This window comes from Struthio camelus, chromosome 1, assembly GCF_040807025.1.
Source record: "Struthio camelus isolate bStrCam1 chromosome 1, bStrCam1.hap1, whole genome shotgun sequence".
Classification (NCBI taxonomy): Eukaryota; Metazoa; Chordata; class Aves; order Struthioniformes; family Struthionidae; genus Struthio; species Struthio camelus.
In genome coordinates this window covers 3,655,297-3,676,038 of record NC_090942.1, presented here as the reverse complement: position 1 = coordinate 3,676,038, position 20,742 = coordinate 3,655,297, and the positions used below count along the sequence as shown (strand labels likewise).

General features: G+C 48.4%; 1 protein-coding gene across 4 annotated transcripts in view; it reads right to left on the bottom strand.

Moving 5' to 3' along the window:
* PLXNA4 (plexin A4) overlaps window positions 1-20,742 on the bottom strand; it is a 461,571-nt gene that overhangs the window by 106,084 nt on the left and 334,745 nt on the right. For all 4 annotated transcript variants that reach the window (XM_068953849.1, XM_068953915.1, XM_068953978.1 and 1 more), the window contains 4 exons: window positions 16,011-16,134; window positions 12,439-12,592; window positions 9,580-9,679; window positions 6,863-6,977 (listed from right to left, as the gene is read on the bottom strand). In XM_068953849.1, coding sequence (XP_068809950.1) covers window positions 6,863-6,977; window positions 9,580-9,679; window positions 12,439-12,592; window positions 16,011-16,134 — 493 coding nt within the window. The remainder of the gene's footprint in view (window positions 1-6,862; window positions 6,978-9,579; window positions 9,680-12,438; window positions 12,593-16,010; window positions 16,135-20,742) is intronic.

The following is a 20,742-nucleotide window of genomic DNA, read 5'->3' as shown; positions in this document are numbered from 1 at the left end:
AGGGAACTTCCACCTGCTCTGCACCTTGATTGTTTAATTCCCTCTTTTTACTATCTGAAGCACCCACACCGAGAAACCCCACTACAGGTCACATCTCCATTTCTGCCAAAGGGCTGTAAAAACGGGCAAGGCCTGAAATGCCAAACCATTGGGAGTCCCACCCACCACAGCTGGGTCCAAATCATACATTACAGCCTCCTCCCAGATTCTCTGTCGCTCCACGGGCAGGATGTTGACCAGACTGGACTCCACCACATATGCTTGGAAACCTTCCTAAGAGGTGATAAACATCAAACCTTCCTCCTTCGAGTTGCTTAAACAGGGCTCCCATGAAACGCACATGCCACAACACCTGCCAGGTCGCATCTACATGGGGTGGCTGGTGCTCCCCACGGCAGCTGCTCTGGGTCCCCTCGCCTCCTCTGCCCGTCCCCCTTCATGCTCACTGCACTTGCATGCAGCAGGTTGTCTGAGGTTGCCATAGAAACAATGCCTTGTGCCCTCCCCTTAATGACAGACAGGTGCCAGAATAAGCGAGTGGATAATCAGTAAGAGGTGAAGAATTAGGCACACTGATATTCACATCGCTGTAACCATCATTAGAGTCCCTCGGAAATGATAGATACATAAATTTGAGCAGAGATGATTATTTTCTTCTCCCAGCTCTGGCTCTCAACATCCGTGGCTCTGGCCAGGTTAAGCAGGGCAGGTGACCGGGCGCTCAGCTGTTGCTGTAGCAACAACTGAAGATGCTTCACTCGGAGGCTGGACCACGAAACGGGAGCCAGCGGTTCACAGCGCCCGTGGCACGGCAGGGAGTCGCAGCGAGCCCTGGCGCAGTGACTCCGGTGTTGCCGGCAGGGTATGTTTAGGGAAAGCCAAGTGCAATGCCTTCCTCTACACCTTGCCAAGAGGGAGAGGCAGGGCTGCTGTGGCTCCTGAAGAGCTGGGGGCAAGGACGCCGCCCAAAGCCCTCCCTGCACCAAGACGACATGCACCGGCGGGATAGGGGAAGGGTGCTGCTGCTCTTTCTAAGGACAAAAAAACCACGGTGTGAGTGTCACTATAACTCCCAGCCTCCTCTTCTTCCCTCCCTCCTTTCTACGTGCATCCCAAGAAGGGCAAGTGGCAGGTCAAAGATAAATCAGTGCGCTTCACTGCAGAGGCCATCGATACAACTCTTCATTCAGCACGAGGCAGGAGCAAGTGCACGGCAGAGTGACGCTCCCCTCCTCAGCAGCTGTTCACCAGCGTGCGGCTCACACAGCTTTCCATCGCTTTTGACAAATTAATATTTGAAGCGGTTGTTTCTTTTATGTGGGCTTTACTGTCATTAGCACGTACAGCTCGACATAAAACACTTTAGCGCGAGATCTTTTCTTCTCTTCTCTTTTTAGGCAGCAGATGAAAATCCTTTTAATAAAAAGCTTGTTTGGGGGAGGAAGAAAAACATACACACATACAAATCGGCTGAGCAGGGAAAGATGAAAACCTCCTTCAAGGTAATTAAATGATTATGTATCTTTTAAACCCAGCAGATAACAGATTTGTTATCTAGGCTCGCTTTTTTGCTTTTGCCTTTTTCTTTTTTCCTCTTTCCCCCACAAAAAGCTAAAATCCTTGCAAGGCCCGGAACAAGATAGTGTTCATCTTGCAGAAGATGACGGCACAAAAGAAGACTTAATCCTTTATCTCATCAATTCAAGTAGGCTCCCCCAGCTTTCACAGCCTTGTACAGATGTCTGTGAAACACTGACATGAAAACTACCGCTCCAGTCCAGAGCAGGTCCGTATAGAAAGGGGGGCAGACAAGGTAATCAGGTTTACTGGGTAGCAGGAGGGATGGGTCTACCTCTGCTACTGCTCCATGGCCCTTGGATCAATTGGTTTACTCCTATGTGCCTCAGTTTCCCTCCACTACTTGTTGACTGTCTTGCTCATTTAAGTAGGAAAATGACTGAGTGCATTCACTTGGTGACTGTGTCAAGAGCAGTAACAAGAAAGGATTTTTTTTTTCCACCGGGTGTTAGTTTGTAATGTAACGCTTTACAGTGCAACACTAAATCCCCACCATGACTTTAACAACAGCCAGCACCAAATGTCAAAAGCAGAGACGGTGTGGTCGGGAAACAGAAACATAGCCTGCTCCCTTCCTCCTTCAAGACTGAAATTCTCTCTGCTTTTACCACCAGGTCTTTTGGATTTTAGTATTAAAATATCTTTTTTTTTTTTTTTCTTCACAATCTCGACAGCAATTACATCAGCCCCTCTTTATAAAGCAAAAAGTCACTCAGTCTATCTCAAGCCAGTGGGCTTGGCTTTCAAAAACCTGCTGTAAAGGGAAATTATATGTCAAGGTGAAGAAATTCTGCCACAAATCATCCGGCGACGTCATCAACCCTATTTGATTGAGTTCAACGCCATAATCGTAAATACTATTGCCTCACGACCACAATGGAGTCTGTAGCCAGGACCAAACATGTACTCTTTCACTAGGCTCCAAAACTAGTTGATTCAGCTCTGTTATGGGCTGAGCTGATTCACCAAGCACCTGACGAGTGACAAGCAACAAACTCCTGGCTCCTTGTCAGCAGTGAGTATCTGCGCGTGTAATTCATGTACCACGTCACCAGTTTTACCAGAGAGACTGGGGAGTGAGACCATGGGGTCCTGAGTGCACTCCAAGAGTTAGTTTTGCACTGCAGCCCAATAGCTTTCCCGCTCCCAACAGCTAGTGCCTGTGTAAATATTCCGCTGCCCTTCAGACTGTCTGGGATGGGCCTTTTCTGTTCTTTCTTGATCTCCAATTTAGATCTGTGGGGTGGTATTAGGACAGCTGCCCTGTTGCAACCCAAAGCTAGCTCATCGCAGTATCCGCTGCGTGAATCAAAAGCACCCCATACGGTAGGTCACAGGCTACGCAGAAGAAAACAGCATTACCCCTTCTGAGCAGTGTGGGTCATCTCCAAGCCCTTCCACCTCTGCCACTGGATTGCTCTTAAATTCATCCTGTGCATCAGAAACTCATACTACAAGCAAACAAACAAAAAAATCCAAGATGCTTTCAGATCACATGAAGAAGACTTGAAGGAAAGGGGCAGACTGAGCCCAAAGGAATCCAGAAACTTGTGAGATGCACTAAGGAAACAAGGGAGCCAGAAGTACATGTAAGCACAAGCCTTCCTTCAGAGTGCTCCATGCTGGTCCAAGCATGATGGGTAGCAGCCTGTTCAGTCCATTTGCAGCCCAGGCAATCTGGAGAGTGGGAAGCCTCTGCCCACATGAGGGCAAGACACTCTCCAGGCAAAGAGAGAAAAAATCACCTGGAAGTGGGTGGATCAGCAGAGATAAGGTGAAACCCAGAGTGTGCGGGAAGGGAAAACACCTGGCATGCCCGTAATAATGATTAAAGAGGGAGGGAGCTTCTGGCGCTGGTCCATATGACAAAGTATCACCAATATTTGCTTGGCAAGGAGTCTCTTGGTGCAATCAGACCATAGGATCCTGGAAACCGTCCGTGCTAATCTGCTCAGCAGTCTCACTGAAGGACTACAAATGGGATGGTCCGAACATCCAATGCTGGAAGTACAGTTTCCCATCAGTATCTCCTCAAGCCTTGCTGATTTAGCAGATACCCATGCCCAGCTGGTAGGGAACACACCCTCTCCTCATCCTCAGGGGGTCAAAGTGCTTGTCGAGGAAAGGATTGAAAGGATCATCGCAGGAGAAGATGAAAGGCCAGTGAAAATAAGTCCACTCAAGGTCATGTTATGTTATGAGCACTATTGAAGATGGCATGGGGAAGGGTGGAAGTGGATCTCAGTCCTTTCGACCTTGGGTAGTCATATACGTCTTCAGGAAGGGCTGGAGGCCTGTATGAGCAATGAGAAGCCAGGCCTGGCTTGCAGATACCAGATGGTTTATTGAAAACCCACTCAAAGAATAGTCATGAGTACAGGATGGAAAGGAAGGCAAAGGAACAGCGCTGGATTAAAGGGGAAAGTAAAAGAGAAAACCTGAGATTTCAGTGACCGAGATGAGTCAGTGATGTCAGATGTCTTCTCAAGGGAAGTGTGGGAGAAATACCTAACATTCGTTCAAAGTGCAATTTGACAAAACGGTTTCAGAAACACAGCAAATACAAACCTCTGTCCTTCAGAATGCAATTGTAAGGATATCGTTCCCCAGCACTAGCACCTTTGAGGGCCACAGACAAACAGCAAAGAAAAGGATTCTGAAACTACAGGGCATTTCTCACGTTCCCAGGCAGAAAGCTGTTGCTAATAGTTTTGATTTTGCGAGACCATTGTCTTTGCAGGCTTTGGAAAGCCTTTCCGAGTATTGATAAGTGTTTTACTCTCAGGAGCAGAGCGTAATATCAGCTCCTGAGCTGAGCAGCTTCCTGTCAGATGTTACACGCCATGGGAAAGAGGCTTGTGACCAGACATGGATTTGCTACAGAAACTAAGAAAGCTGCTGCCGTTGTTTGCACTGGCCAGTGTAACGTACATACGTTGCATGGTGCTATCATTGCCTTGCAGATCAGTAGTTTCCTCTTATGGTCAGGTTTTCTGCCACGCAAATATTATAGAGCAGCTTTGAAACATCATAGAGAGAGTATTTGAAATTTATCAGGAAAACCTCCATTAGATGAGGTTCCAGAGAGAAAGAGCAATCCCTATCGCCAAAGCCCTCCAAACTGGAACTGTCACTTAGTTTGAAGATGCTACTTTTCAGAAACTAATTCAATGAAAGGACATAAAGCAGCCACAGAAAAGACACGCTCACATGGACAGATCTGGAGGTGACAACGATCCAACAGTCTTCTCCCAGTTCTGCAGAGCAAGATCTTGGCTGTGCTAGAGGAAAGACCAAGGGCTGTGCCGCTCCCCAGGCCCTTCCCTAAGTAATTGAGATGACACAAAACCTTTACATGGTCTCCTCCCTGATGGGAGTAGGTGTCAGAAATACCAGGGATGTGATGGGAGTAAGGGAAGGAGAAACACACTGGAGTGTGAAGGCCTTTCACTTTGAGCATGGCGGGCTGGAGGGGAGAAGGGATGGGAACTGTGTAGGTGAGTGCTATGGTGATGAGGTGCATGAGACCTGTCAGAGGAGCAGAGAAGTCTAGTAGAGGAGATGAATGATGGCATCACTGCATGGCAGAAGGCAAAGACAGAGTGCCCCAGAAAATTGCCCCATTGCCCACTGCACTCTTGTGCAGCTCCCCAGCACCTGCACAAGAGATTGAGATCCCTCTTGTTCCCAGTACGCAAGATACAGAGGCCTGTGACCAGCAGGACTAGCCAAATTCTGATCCACGCTTCCCCCTATCCAGGTGGAACAGGCTTATGAGTAGCACTGAGCCTGGACTGGCTGCCTGCTCCGCTTTCTGGCTGAGCGGAGGGTATTAGACACACCTACCCTCCATTCCTCAGCCAGCTTTCCAGAAGCCTACCAGCAAATGCTGAATACTAATAGACCACCAACTGGAAACTTCCATGCCCACGAATATTTATGGCCTGTCCCATTGTCACTGCAGTTCGAGATGTCTGCTCTAGGATGGAACTCTCCACCAGCAGATATGTTAAAGAAGTAGTGGGAGGGAAGGGGGGATGCCATAAGATTGTGGAGCCACCACAGGGCTGCCATTGAGTTCGGCAAACAGGCTTGCCTGGGGCACGGGGAGACACCGCAGAGACACCAGCTGCAGCAGGCAAGGAAGGAAGCAGAGTGGATTTCAGCCTCCAAAGCAAGGACGAAATGCAGTGCACGTTGCCGGAGATTTCAGCAGCCACCTCTGTGCCTGGTGGTTCAGGAGATATCAGATCACTTAATGGGTACTGGTCCCTTGGGCCAGGCAAACAACAAGCCATCTCAGGTCATTTACCAGACAGGCCAGAATGCTTTCAGATTGTTCCTGACCAGGAAGTAATTAAGTGGCTTCCTATTTGTATTCTCCCGAGCTCCACTTGTCTGCAAGAGCTCGTTAGTTGCAATTTGAGCCAGACAGAGTACTTGCAATGCAGCAGCCAGCTCCATAGTAAGCCCTAAGGCCCAGTTCAGCCCTAGCTTAGCACCTGGCAATGAAGTGTGTCCTAGACCTCAGTTGGAGGCAGTATGATGCACAGGCAATTAGACACCAAACCCACAAAGCCACCAAGGTGCTTAAACCACTGCTGAAATACACTGTCACCATGGACCAGGCCCCATATCCTCCCCTGATCTTAGCAGCCTGCAGTCTGTGCCGAGAAGCAACCTCTTTTCCTCCTCTCCCAGAGGAAGTGCACACACAGCGTTTCCCATCCCTTCCAGTCCCTCAGCATAGGGAGACATGCAGAGAGCTTGCCAGTGATGGCTGGCAGCTGCAACAGCTTTCTCAGGTAACACACTCCTTACATTTGTGTCTTATATTCAGATAAAAGCCAGCAAGCCCTCCATTCCCAAGGTGGATATTGATGGCACATGATGGATATTGTTGGCACCTGCTCTGCCATGTATGACCCCCTCTCCACACAACTCTAAGGTGCCAAGCACTTAGCTGCTGATGGAGAGCTGTGCTGCTGGGCAGAGCCTCTCCATGTGTTCCCTGACGGTCTGGGAACAGCCACCCTCTCCTGAGCTAGCATTTGTGCAGCCAGCGCTTCTCAATGGGAGGGCAAGAGCAGCTCCCAGGGGGTATGGCAGAGCACAAAGGAGAGGAGCTAGGTGCAGAGTAAAAACGAGAGGATGAGCAGACCGGGGAGAGGGTAGGACTGGAGATGGAGAAGGTATCCAGGACTGTTGGTCTGGCGCAGACCAAAACGTGGTGTCAGCTCTGAGCAGCCCACATGCACAGCGCCTGCCCCATGCCCCTGCCTACCTCTGGCAGCTTGACTCGTCCTTCCTGGAAGGAGCAGGAGCTGGGATCGTGAGTGCAGACGTGGCGGTATTTGCACCAGTGGCACCGATAAGGGCTCTCTACACATGACAGGCACCTGGAGATGGAGACAAAGAGTAGGTCATTTGGCCAGCTTGGCCTCTTCAGCGAGCAGGACAGACCTCGTGGATGACAGAGGTTCTCAGAGGGAAATGCAACCCAGCAGATATTGGACCATCATCAGCAGAAGGCCACAGTGTTTGTGCTGACCTGACACCCACAGGGTCTCAGGCTGCTTTAGGCTGGCCTTGGTAGGAGCTGGCTGTCACTGTGATCACGAGGGTCTGGTGGCCAAGGGCCTCCTGCCTGCCCGACCTCAGCTCACCGCCAGCAGCACCCACAGAGCCGCCCCTGGCCAGTCCCTGCCTGGCAAACAACAGCCCTTGTGTGACCCGGGCTGGGCGCTGGGCAACTCTCCCGCTGGAGCTGGGGCTGGGCAGAAGGGAGCCGGCAGTGGGGCTGGGCAGAAGGGAGCCGGCAGTGGTGAGAGGAGGGGTGGAAACAGCCCGAGGGGGACCCATGACTGGAGAGGAAGAAGCTTGGTGGCATTACCTTCCCCCTAATTCTGCTGGAGGAGACTGAACCTGTTAACACTAGGATGAAGGGGGACACTGGCAATGTGAGTGTCACCCCAGAGAAAATGGATGGCTATTTATATAACAATTTTTACATGTAACATTGTTAATGAGAGTTGATTTTTTTTTTAATATTAATTAGATAATTTAGACTGCATTAGTATCGTTGTAACTAGATTACTACTAATAACTTGTGTATAACTTGTATTTTGGTTGTCCCATTAACACTTTTAATTAGATTAACAATAAGTTCTTGGCTTTATACATAAGGAGTGTCCTTTTTTTTTTTTTTTTTTTTTTTTTTGCCTATTACGAGATTCTGAGTGTAACAAAAACCAGAAGATCAGGGGATGGGTGGAAACTTTTACAGCCTCATTGCCTCGTGGCTGAATTGCACCCATGCCCTGGCAGCTGCAAACACGTTGTGGGAAGGTGCCCAAGGCAAAGGCTCTCCAGGTGGAGCGGTACCCATGGAGAGCAGGACAGGAGGCCTTTACACGACACATCCCATCTGGCTGCCACTCCCCACTCTTGTGACTGGCCACTCTCCCACTTTATAAAGAGGCCAGAAACAAACTGGGATGCACCAAGATCAGTAAGGGCAAAGCAGGGAATTTTTCTCCCTGTATCCTGCAGGCTTACTAGCATGAGTTGTGCCCAGAGTGATGGGGCTCCTGCGTATATCTGTTCCTCTTTTCTTTATCTCAGCAGAGTTGTAAAGACTATTGTCGTGTCTGTCTGGGAAGCAGACTGTAGACCATATATTTAGGAAGTCACCCACCCAGGGTGTAGGAAAGAACTATTCCCTCCTTTTTACAGAGTTTTGCTCTCCCATGCCCCACAGAACCAGGAGGGAAAGAGCTGCAGACACTTCTTCTCGCTGGGTTACAGCACTGTCTTATACCTACATCACACATTTTTATGTTATATGATGTCTGCTCAACAGGAACCAAACTGAGCCATAACAAGCTCTTTGCACAAAACAAGCATTGGATGGTAGTAGCTCCTGGTCGCTCACTGTCAGGGAGCTCCATGCTGCTGCACGCTCAGTGGAGAGGATTCGAGGGCGATTTTCTTTGGCCCTTATGTGCTACTGTTTCTCTTTCTTTTTTTTCCCCCTAATGGGCAGGAGTGAAGAAACTGCATCCAGTCTAGCTTGGCTGAGCCCAACAGACAGAAACACACCCTCTCCTATCTCTCTCTGTGAAATCTGTCTCAACTCCAATCCACTTTCAGCTCTGGTACAGTGAGCTGTTCTTCAAATTGGTAACAAGTGCTTGCTCTGATATATCAAATTAAAAATGGATAGTGTATTATAGTTTGTCAAGTAAGAAACCAAAACATGCCATAAATATTTAACACCACCATCTCTCCCTCTCTCTCTCCCCACACTTGCTTTCTGACACTGTTTGTCAAAGCAGCATGAACACGGAAATACGATTTGCCTTTCCTTGTGAATTGCTGAGCCGCAGTAATTATCTCCTTTTGGCACTTCCGGAGGGCTGTCTGGGGAAGCTGACAGCTCAGTGGTGGGGACACAGACGCTCAGCCTTGCTCAGGGGTGGTTCAACCCACTGGAAGAGCACCTTTCTGCCTTGGCAGGCTCTCTCTGACGAGGCAGGGTGGGATGCAGTGCAGAAAAGGAGCTCACAAGGAAAAGATGGGAATCAGCTAAGTGTTCCCCGTTCAGAGTTCACGTCACACAAGAAAACCGGTAACTCCTGGCTTTCCAGATCTGAGGGCCCATACACATGCTAAGTGCCTGGGGCAGGCTTCTACCAGTGGGACTGAGGGTTGAATGAAGGTTGTTGGTGTACGTGTGTGGGCAGGACCCAGTTTTCCACCAGCTACTGCTTAACAGGGAGACGAGGGAGTCATTTGCTGAGGTCATGATTGAAGTGCGTGATATACTGCTCTTGATCTTCCGAAGAGGGACCCAAAGTGCTCACCACCACCCAAAAGACCCTGACCGCTGGCCTCCTCCACACCTAACCAGCTGCCTGGGGGATACATGCTTTAGTCAGCAGGTTCTGCAGCAGATCCAGGGTTGGGATGGGAAGCAGGTATCAGAAGAAATGAACCTACGAGTTGTGGACGCTGCAGTTGTAGAAGACGAAGCTCGTGCTGGCAAAAGTCATACCCGTTTCCTTGGACTTAAGCTGGAGCTGGACGATGTGATGGTCTCCTGGGAAAAAATTAGATGCATCAGTGTGACTACCTTGCTAGCCCAGTTAAGCGCTACTGGCCATGACATCAACCTGTACTGGCAGCTGGCCTATGGTACCTTGGCTAGCCTATCCTCCACGGGTGTAGGGTACTCAGTAAGACTTCTATAGCACAATTTTCCAACATGAAGTACGTCTATGTCTCTCATGGGACTGGGGTGATGGAATAAATCTTCACCATTGGAAGTTCTACCTGGGAGCAGATTCTGGGCTTCATGATGCCAACAGGTCTTAGCCATTCCTCACTAACTTCAAAACTATGATAAATGAAGTCGGCAAGTACGAGAGCTAATCTCAAAGAAAGGAGGAGACACCTGGAATAAGGAAGCCATCAGAATGAAACACTGTTCTTGTAGATTGTCATTGCTGCAGGTTCATTTAATGTCCCCAGAAGGAAGAGGAGGATTTTACTTCTGGCCCAAAGCGTTGGTGTCCTGTGCATACACTGCCTGAGAGAGAAATGTACCTGCTTCCTTAAAGAGGTGCAAAGGGGTACAGAAAGATTTACTTTCTTGTCACCCTCCTTACTCATTGTCTTTGAATAGGGCCCAATACCCAGGATAGCCATTCATGGAGAAAGCCACCTTCATATCCTGCCTCCAAAGAGAGGTAATCCCTTGGGAAAAGCAAGATGAAGAATGCTCCAGTGAGGAAGTTGCCTTGGATAAATACCATTACAGTGAGTACAGGATAGGGGGTCCCTGGCTGCACACTGAGAAATGCTGATGAACAGGGAGATTCCCATGTGAGTTGTTCCTTTGAGTAACGACGTATTCTCCCCGGCCTTTGGGTACAAACAATCCAGCTCAGCATAAGAAGCCCACAAGCCACTGCCCATCTAGAAGGACCTTTCTATTTCCATAGCAAACCCATACACAGCAAAACCTCTCCCTCAGCTCCTAAATATCTTCTCCTCATTCTCTCCGTGTCCCTTTCCCACCGCTCCCACTCTGGGCAGTTAACTGTCAGCACTTCCCCCAGTGCCAAAGGCCCTGTTCAAAATCCCAAAGCCCATCAGCTGTTGGTAGTAACTGGGCATATTAATTGCAGTAATTTGGTGAGGAAGGAACCCATGTTTAATTCAAGACTTTGGCCTGGTTGGCCCTTTCACCTCTATTATTTTCCTCCTCAGCTGAAAGATTCATTAATCAATCAGGCCAAAGCAAACTTGACAATTAATCTCAGCATGCACCCGCATGTGCACCCACCCACCTACAAGCGCACACATACACATGCACACACACACACGTACACACCACACACACTTGACTAAACACATTTTGCTGCCAGTGCTCGACTCTGCTGCCCATCTGCTACTGCCGGCTTTGACAGCTCTGTTATCTGCTTCGTATTTAACAACTTTGCCAACATCTTGTGTATGTTTTAAAACAGGATCTGAGGACTGGATGGCTCCAGGGATCAGACACGCTACAGAGCCACACATCCCTTGGTTCAAATCCAGCCTCTGGCACTATGCATGGAGGACCTGGTCTTTGCAGAGATGCAGAGCACCAGCTGCTGAAGTTGATACAAGCCGCAGGTGCCCAGCTTCTCTGGAAACCCTGCTCCACATAAATCTCTCCCTGCTGTCCTGCCTCCAGTTTCCATCACTATTTTTGTTTTCTGGTCATTTATATCCCAGCCTTGGACAGACGTCCACACCAAGGAAATGATTCCTGGCTTCTGTCTTGGTAGGCAAGTGTGACTTACGACTCATGGAGCCCCGAGGACGGTAGCAGCCTTTTGGGTGCGTAGATACATTTTCCTGCTCTGGGACTGTAACAGAGAGCGCACATGCTACTGTGTGTGGCTTGGGGAGAGCACAGCTATAATAATTACCATTTGTGTCACTTCTTTCGTGGCCTAAGAGGGTTGTCAGTGCCTAACTTTACAGCAAAAATGCACAAGAAGCCAAGGACAAAAATGGCAGCATACTCTACATGTCTCTTGTGGCAATCAACAGTGTTGATGTCTTTACAGTAAGTGCCTCCAGAGAGCCTCAAATGCAAAAGTATTTAGAAAAGGGAAGCAAAAAGGAGCAGAGAGCTGGTGGGGAGGGGTCCATCCTTGAAATGAGATATTTCCACCTTGGATCATTTTGGGAGAGAGCCAGTAACAAACAGACTGGGAACAGCTGAAGGAAGTAAAGGTGTGGGACCGAGACAAGAAACTGAGCATTCAGACCTGTAGCTGGGAGGAGCAGGATGAAACTGCAGGGGGGATCATTCAGATCTGCAGGACTTTCTGGCTTCTACACAGGACGGGATATATAGGAAGTACTGAGAGCATTTACAGCCTGCTCCCTTGGGTCGCATAACAACAGCCTGGGCAAAACACTTCCAAAGACACTGCTCTAGTCTCATGTCTTTGCAAGATATATGCAATTGCCACTCGGTTGCAGTCTGAAAACACATACCATCACACACGTACACACCTTAATGCAGGTACTGATATCCCAGCTTACTGCTGGCACACGTATGCACACATACACACACAAACATGCTCACACTCAGCACACGTGCTACAGCGCGCTGCTGTGCTGCTCTAGCAGTGAGCACCAACACAGCATCACACCTACCCCTGTGCTTTGCACTGACCCATCCTCAGGCTCCTGTAAGCCAAACTCTGCTTCTCGAGCAAGTGGCAGCTGAGATGTATGGGAGTGGAGTGAGGAAGGGGGAGAGAAATTATGCAAATGGGGAAGCTTTGAGATACCCACCATTCTCTGTGATGATCTGGGGCACCTCTTTGGCAGCTGGTGAGATGCACTGGATCTGACTGCCCACCACCAAGCCATCCATCTCTGACAGGTCCTCAAAGGTGCAGTTAACTCCCGCTGACAGCTCAGGGACATTGTAGGTCTCCAAGACTAGCTGCAAGCAAAGATGGAAGGAGGGAAGAAGAGATAGAAAAAAAAAAGAAAAGACAGAGAGAGAGAGAGAGAATACTGAGCTGAACGACAGAGCTGGGCAAGCAGGAGAGAATTACACTGGAGAGGTTGGACAAAGAGCCTCTTGCTAGACAGAGCATCCTCCTTCAACAGAAAGCAGCAATTCAGGAGAGGGACGTGTGTGGAGGGGAAAGATGAAATGCCGATGCCAACACAGGTGGTAGGTGACTATGCGGGGACAACTGCACTGCGTCCCAGTGCTGGCTGGGTCAGTGGAGGGGAAGGAGTGCTCGTTATCTGTCATGCAAGTGTAAGGTTAGACGGGGAGTCTTTGGAGCCAGCTGTGAAGACTGGGGCTTTGCTGACCCCAAGGCACGCGGTTTCTGAGGAAGGTGACTGCTACTCACAAGAGGCACTCTGCAGACTACAGAGAAACTGTAGCGCTCCAGTCTAACTCTCTACGGCCTGCTCTCCTAGCATCAGCAGATGGGGGGAGCGCTCTGTCACCAAGTTCCTGCATAAGGAGAGTCTAGTTACAGCCTTCGGTCCACCACACAAAACCACTGTCTCTAGAGGCACAGCAATTTCACTGCCTCTCTCCTGCCCATCCCACCGAGGAAGAAATTGGCCCTGGGCATGTGCTGTATTGGGGTATCATAAATAATAATAACAACAAAAGCTGTGAAGGACAAATTCCTAGCTATTTTTGAGTTTACGACCCTCACCAGCTTTACCATGTCATTACCCATGGTCATTAAAGAAAGGAATTGCGCAACTGGTTTCCACCATGTTCATGCTCTAGCAAAGGGCCTTCATGCTGCTGTCTTCCCAGACCAGATAAGGCCCTGCACCACTGCTTTCCAGCACTGAGGGTCCTGCCTAACCCACCTGTGAACAAAGATACCCCATGACCAAAGGCAGAGAGAGGCATTACTGGGTACTTCTAGCAACTGCTGATGACCTAGTAGTATAAATTTAGGGTTATTGCCACCAACCACTAGAGGCAGTCACTAGAAACAGGCACAAATTTGGCTTCTTTTCACACTTGCCTACTCCGTGAGCTAGCTGAAGCCCCATCTGAGGTGACGGCCACTGAAAGGAGACATAGTGCATGCTGAAGTGTTGTGTCTATCAGCACAAAGAACAGAGGAGGTCAGTCCAGGTGCTAAAGCAGGGGATTACGGGTAACATAACTCTTGCTTACTGCTTCCCCACATTGCATTTTCCTCACTTGGAAAAGACTTGGGGGCTATTCCTCAATGCTAGGCGCCATGAGGGAGAAAGGCTGAGCAGATAACTAAGCGACATAAAGCCCTTTCATGAGTATGTTCAGTTCCTGGCAATGGGAACAGCAATGGGAAAGGTAATTTTGTCTCTTGGATGGGAAGCAGGAGAAAGCTTTGGGTACTTGAACAAAATTAGCATTTAGGCAGTTCAAAACTCTCCTGTCAAATGGTTGCCCCTTTCTTGTTTCTTCCTTCTCTTGAATACACTGTTAGCAGTGGAGAAAGGGAAACAGTTCTCTTTGATAAATCTCTCTCTTTGAGCACGACAAATACAGAATACAGGTATGCCACCCTGAGGATGACACCAGCAGATAGACTGGTAGAGCTTGGCCACAAAGCTCACGAGCCAATGCTCATCTTGAGCAGACAAGAAATCTTACATCCCGCATACCTGTTCCGGAGTTGCTGCAGTGAGGGAAGAACAGAGCCTCCCCTCAGCAAATATGTCTTCTCAGAGATCCCAGAGTAGCAGCTGTGGACTGAAAAGTCTCAGATACAGCTCTCCAAGTCAATGTCGGTGTCCAAAAGTTAAAGGACTAGCTGGCCACACAGATATCTTCTCTACCTCTATAGGCAAACACTTGACATTGTTGTCTCTCAGTTAGAACCCAAGTGAGACCACACAAGGACACTACCAGTCATTCAATCGTTGGTGCTCCCCTCTTGGCACAGTGATTGTGAATGAGCGGGGACATTAGTCCATCCAGGACTGGGCTGAGATTCCCGTGGCAATTTTCATGCAGACTGTTGGGCAAAAGTCATACGCTGGCAGCTTCTGATCTTAGCAGCTCAGGGTTGGCTTGCCCTGCCAGAGTAACCTAGAGGTAAAGGTCTTTTGTTCTGTTATCAATTTCAATTGCCCTGAGCCAGCTAGTCCCCCAGGATTTATTCTCACATAAAAGAATTCAAAGACTACTGAGAGAATAAGAAAAGGAAACCTTGAACTCCCAGAAGAACAAAGGATTTAGGATGTCTCAGATCAGTTTTGTTTGAAGCCTAGGAAAGTTAAGTCACAGCAAAGTTAAGAGGCTGAAACAAAGCAGCAATGATTGGACATGCAGGCTTTGAAAGTCTGATTTCATTAGCACTGACTAAAACCTAGCACTCCTCCAGAAAACATCACCTGGAAGGTGTCTGACAGCTGCACCTTGAGTAGTAGTACCATTTAGACTTCAGGATGTGGGGCTAGGGATCAACTCCCCCGGAAATGGAGCTTTCAAGGTCCAAGTTATCAGTCCAATTCCAGCCCAAACTAGTATGGCCAAAAGGCTAGAGCCTTGGTAGACTGGATGAAATGGATCCCTACCTTGTTCTCAGAGGGTACAAAGATCTCACTGCATTTGCTGCTGCTGTCATGAGCTGGGAGAGAAGCTAAGAGCTTCCTAGACCTTCCGCAGTGATTTCTTGCCTCAAGCAAGAAAAAGGGTCAGGATCACTTTTACCATCACTTTTACCATCACTCACTGTGTGGTAGACCAGCTGCTGACTTGAACAACTCTTGGCCATAAAGGCTAAACCTTGCACTGAAGAAGGTCACATGACATAGCATGGACCTTGGCAGCCTTAGCCTACCTTTCTGCTCTGTGTGCTCAGTGCTGGAGCTGCAGCAGAATGAAGTTGTTGGTAGCTTAAGAAGACACTTCCAACCAAGGCAATGGGAAATTAGATCTTATTGAAATAACTCATGGTGTCCCTCACTTGTCCTCCTTCTGCAGGGTCAGTTCTAACCTCGATGATGTCCCTTGCCTAAAGCCCATGTCCAGCCATTCACAAATCCCTCTCCCAAGGAAGTAAACATCTGCACTGTGTGCACATAACACTTCCAGAGTGTGGAGGCCCTTTGGAGTTGGCCTCAGCTCCTCAAACAAAATAGAGAAGCCTCTTTCCCCACTTCTAGTGAGAGGATAACCAAAGCCCAAATGTCCTCCCACGGAAAATCTTTCTGCGTGTGGGGAAAGTTATTGGCCTCTGGAGAACTTCCTGGCTTTGAACTGCGCATCCTTCTCCCTCCTGCTGAATCCAAGTAACACATGCCTGGGGCCATCAGACTGACTGCATGGGCAGACTAAACCTGTGGGGTGGGAAGGGATAGCGGTGGGGATTAACATTCCTTACCAGTACGTTGTACTGGGAGACAGAGATGTTGTTGGGATGCACGGTAAGCCGGACACACTGCTTCATCTCCGAGGCAAATCTCCGAGGCTCGCTGGAGCGCTCACACCGCTCCTTCCTCGTGCACCTGAGCAAATGGGAACAGAGAGGGGCAGGGTTAACACGAAGCCTGGCTGGGAGGGTGAAGGTGGCCCTGGGACATGGAAGGAGCAATCATTGAGGGTGGGAAGTCAACACTGCACCCTTTGGCACGGCATTGACTTGGAAGCTTTCACAGTCACACCCCGGAGCTCTCTGACTCCAGTGCTGACGGGCCGCGGGCTATTACAGGAGGCTTAATGGTGGCAAGCACACCGTGAAAGACGAGGGGTATGGACTGAAAGCCTCAACCCTTGGGTAGGATGCACAGCTCTGGAGATGCTCCAGTGGAAGTGGTAGATATATGGCACGTGAGTAGAACAAGCCTTCAAAGATTAAAACAATCATTAATTGTTATCAGTGCTTTCAGCAGCTTTCACTGTCTCTGGTCTTCTCTGCAGGGTGTAAAGGCAGAACAGCAATGTGAACTGGTAATGGTGTGCCCTGTTTTAATCCAGATTTGCATTTACTTAGCATAAAAGACATATATATATTTTACTCCACGTGCACTGCTGAGGCCACAGCTTCAAGGAAGATGTCTGCCTAGGAATCCATGGGTTAATACAAAAGGACAGCTCCAACTGCATGCCAATTACCTTTTGCCATTAAGCTAATGTTATGGACTTGCACAGGGTGTCTTCAATGGATTTTGTTATTAGCAGTGCTATTACCCCCCATTAAAATCAGCTATAAAGCCTAAGTGCAGATGTTAAATTATTCAGCCACTCCCAGACTTTGAATTCTTTGGTTCTGAGAGTGTGCAGGGGCCGTTGGGGGGATTAGCTCCAGGATCACCCCTCAGAGTCCTTGCTCCCTGGAGCAGAGCTTGTGCCCCTATGCATGGGGATTTGCAAATGGCGACCTAAGGCAATAAATTTCTTTGGACCTTCGTTTGAGTCCAAAGAAAAACTGATACACTGCTGAGCCTCAACGTTACAGAGTCTGGGGTCTGGTCTAAGACTTTAGGGCTTGCCTTCTCTTTAGTGACTGAACCAGATGAAATTAAGGTCCCAATTTCAAACTCAAACTGCTCCATCTTCCTGGAACAGGAAAATTTTCTATTTCCAGGAATCAAAAGGGCAATCTCAGCCATTCGCAGCAGACCCCTAGTTTGCTTTGCAGATCTGAGAGCTCGAGAGCAGCATTGCAACTCCCTCTCTCCACTCTCTGGGAGTCCTCATCCCATTAGTCTCCTTTAGCGCTGCCACATATTGGATCAGGAATTTTAAATGTACAGTCTCCAGAGGGCTAGAAGGATAGCCTATTAACTGCTCTCAGAACTGTAGGTCTTCTATCACAGAATGAAAGCCAAGGCAAAATGCTGACCTGAGATTTTTGCAAGCACTTTCGTAAAACAAATAGGTGCAGCAATACCAACAAAGCTCTGCAGGGTGAGGAAATTCCTCCCTTGAGAATAGCTTGGAAGAAAACCCTTTTGGGCTTGATATGAAAAAACAAGTGCCTGAATTCTTCAAAAAGTCCAGCCACCTCCCATTTATTTCCTCAAACTGCAGCGTAGCAGAAACGTCTGGATCTTCTAAAATTAAATGGGCAGCTACCCAGACTCAGTTCTAGTGTAGCAGCACAGTTTGCATGGCTTCTGCTCTCTGATGCTCAAACATACCTGGCATTTGTACAGGAGGAACAACACACAGGAGTATGATGAGCATTAAGGAACCTGGTTTATATCCCCAGCTCACTGAGCTGTATTATGTTTGTCGGCATCCTATCCTGTTGCTTACTGGTCGTATGGATTTAAAGGATACAACTCTTTGGACCAAAGACTCACTCTGTATTTGTCTGACATACCTTACAGCCCTGATATCGGTCGTAAGGCATATTGTCATACAAATAATGAAATAATTAAAAAAACAACCCAAAGTAAGCTTTGCTTTGAGTATAATGTTAAGGTTGCAGTATCAGGCACTCAGAAATTAGGTACTGCCAGGTTGAAAGCAGCTTCTGCATTCTTCAATCTGCTCCCTGCACTGATGCATTGTGAGCTAGACTTTAATTACAGGATCACATATTATTATTCTTTTTTTTCCATAGGTGACCTTAATTCTGCCACTTGCTAACTTTTCACTTTGCATACATTCTCCCTGTCTGATTTTTTGAATTCAATTTCTCGATTTAAAACTAAGACAAAATAAATGTGCCTGCTGCCCAAATCTGACTACGGAGGAGTTCTGCCAAGCAGACCCAAACCGAGCCCAGCCTGAACCGGGTCACTGGCAAGGTTCAGGTCCTCAGAGCAACATCACAGACCCCCTCCTTGAGCTAGGAGTGTGACTGATCCCAGGTAACTGATCCCAGCCCCTGCATAAATCAAGATTAAAGGGATGGAGCCACCTTCCGTTGGGTTTCTCAGCAGAGCAAGGTATCATCCTCTTGAATCAGTCTCAGAAATGAATGGTGTCAGCCAACATACAGACCAAAACACAGCAAAACCCCCAGCCACCGAAGGCAGCCAGCCCGAGGGGACATCAGAGCCCCAAAAAATGAGGTTCAGCAAGTTGTAAATAAAGGCAGATGGGACTTTTTAGTAAACAAATGCCTCCAGATACAACTATCCCTCGTAAAAGGTGGTCCCCTGGATGGCGGCTGCCAGCACCCTGCAGCTGGACTATGAGAGGGATAATGAAATAGGCCAGCTGACAAAAAACAACCTGCCTAATCATTTCTATGCTCTCTTCTGAGAAACAGCATGTATTTTGGGCCCTGAGCAATCACTATGACTCTGCTATACTCTCATCTGGTGCAGCTGATGCCCTCTCTATTACTGCTTATGCTGAAATACACCTTCTACTGCCAATAATTGTTTCCCTTTAATAAAATATCAGTAATTCTAACACACTGGCTCTGTCAATATGCCGAGATCACTTTCCACCGCCATATAATCTAATTCAATGCTATTCATGCTATAATTAGCTTGCATGTAACTCCCACCCAGTGGCATCACATTACATTTAAGACACCTAAAACAGCCTGTACCACCCCTGAACTTATTTGCATAAGATTATGGTGTAGACATGGCACTTCTCTGTATGTCTTAATAACACCTGCTATTTCATTATCAGCTGCATCTTTAACAACCACAATTGTCCTGCCTCTGTCTAAACCATTAGTACAAATACCAGGAAACCGGTCTTACCACTGAACCATGAGGAATCCCATTTCCTGCTCATCTTGCATTAAGAATAAATATCGCTAACACTAACCCTCTGTTCACTATCCACTAACCAATTATTTTAATAATGTTAAATTAATACTTTGTGCTTCTGTGGCATCTTTCATCCAAGGATCCCAAAGGGCTTTGCCTGCAGCTAATTAATCTTCACGACACCTCTCTGTTGTTGAGGGAATGTTGAGACATTCCCACTCAGAGAAGGAAAAGGGAGCACAGACGTGCATGTTAGAGACCAGAGAAAGGCCCAGGCCTCCTGAGGATGAGGTGAAGGCCCTGGTTCGGGACTAAAGAGAGATCAGAGTTAAATCACAGGTCTGTCATCAGGGAGCTGGAGCAACCTGCTGCGGCCTCGTTCTGCAGACATTGGTGGTACGAGGTGAGCTATTCCACCTGTGCAATGAGGCACTAAGGGCTCTTCTACCTTGCCAGGGCAGTGCAGGCCAAGTCCAGACTTACTCCACCACCTCCAGGGTTTGTTCCTAAGTGCCCGGTGTTAGGAGGGTTAATCTGAACTCCAGATATGTCCGAGGGGATGAGCCTCAGCGCACACCCAAACTCTCAATGCACCTGGATAACCCAGGTGCAAGAAGGGTTAAGTGGGGATACTCTTCCATTGGCAAGCTCCGTGATTTTGCTAAGTACAGCGTGGAGAGGTGCAGACCGTGCTACTGCAGAACTGCCAGCCTGTTATGTGAATGTCTGTCATGGGGCTTAGCCTGCTTACCCTCCACTTTGCCTCTCAGTGAAGACATACCTCCATCATCTAGCTGCAGAAAAAAACCACAAACAAGCAAACAAAAAAAACCCCCGTGACCTATATTTGTCAGCCTGTTGACCTACTTTTGGCTATCTTTTTTCTTCTAAGCCCAGCATAGTGGGGTCCTGATCCTTGCTGCACCTTCCCCATACGGTCCTACAGACCCTCGTCCCCATCCTGCTGGTTGGCCCAAGGGAGCTTCTCCCATACACCTTTGTTCTGAGCATTGCATCTCCCTTTCCTCCTGCCTCGGAGCTGTGCCTCTGGCATCCAGACCTGATGGGGATCTGGACTAACGATTGGAAAGTGGCTCTCATCGCAGCACCTGCAGGGAGCAGAGCTCAGCAAAGTCCTTCCCCATCCCTGAGCTACAGCCTTTTCTCGCACGCTCATTTCTCACCACAAACCGCCATTCCGTATCGTTTGTGATGACAAATTAAATGTACTTAAAAGGCACAGCGGCCTTTGTGCCTGGCCCTTCTAGTGGCAATTATTTTCCAAGACATTCGAAACCCTCATAAGATCCTACAGTGAGTTTCTTTCCTCGTTCGGGCTTGTTGGGTACATGGTGTTCGGCTGCAGGCTCTGTGCTGGCAGGGGGTCTCACCAAGCGGTGAGGCTGCTGTGTCACAGCCCAAGGCTGTCAGGCC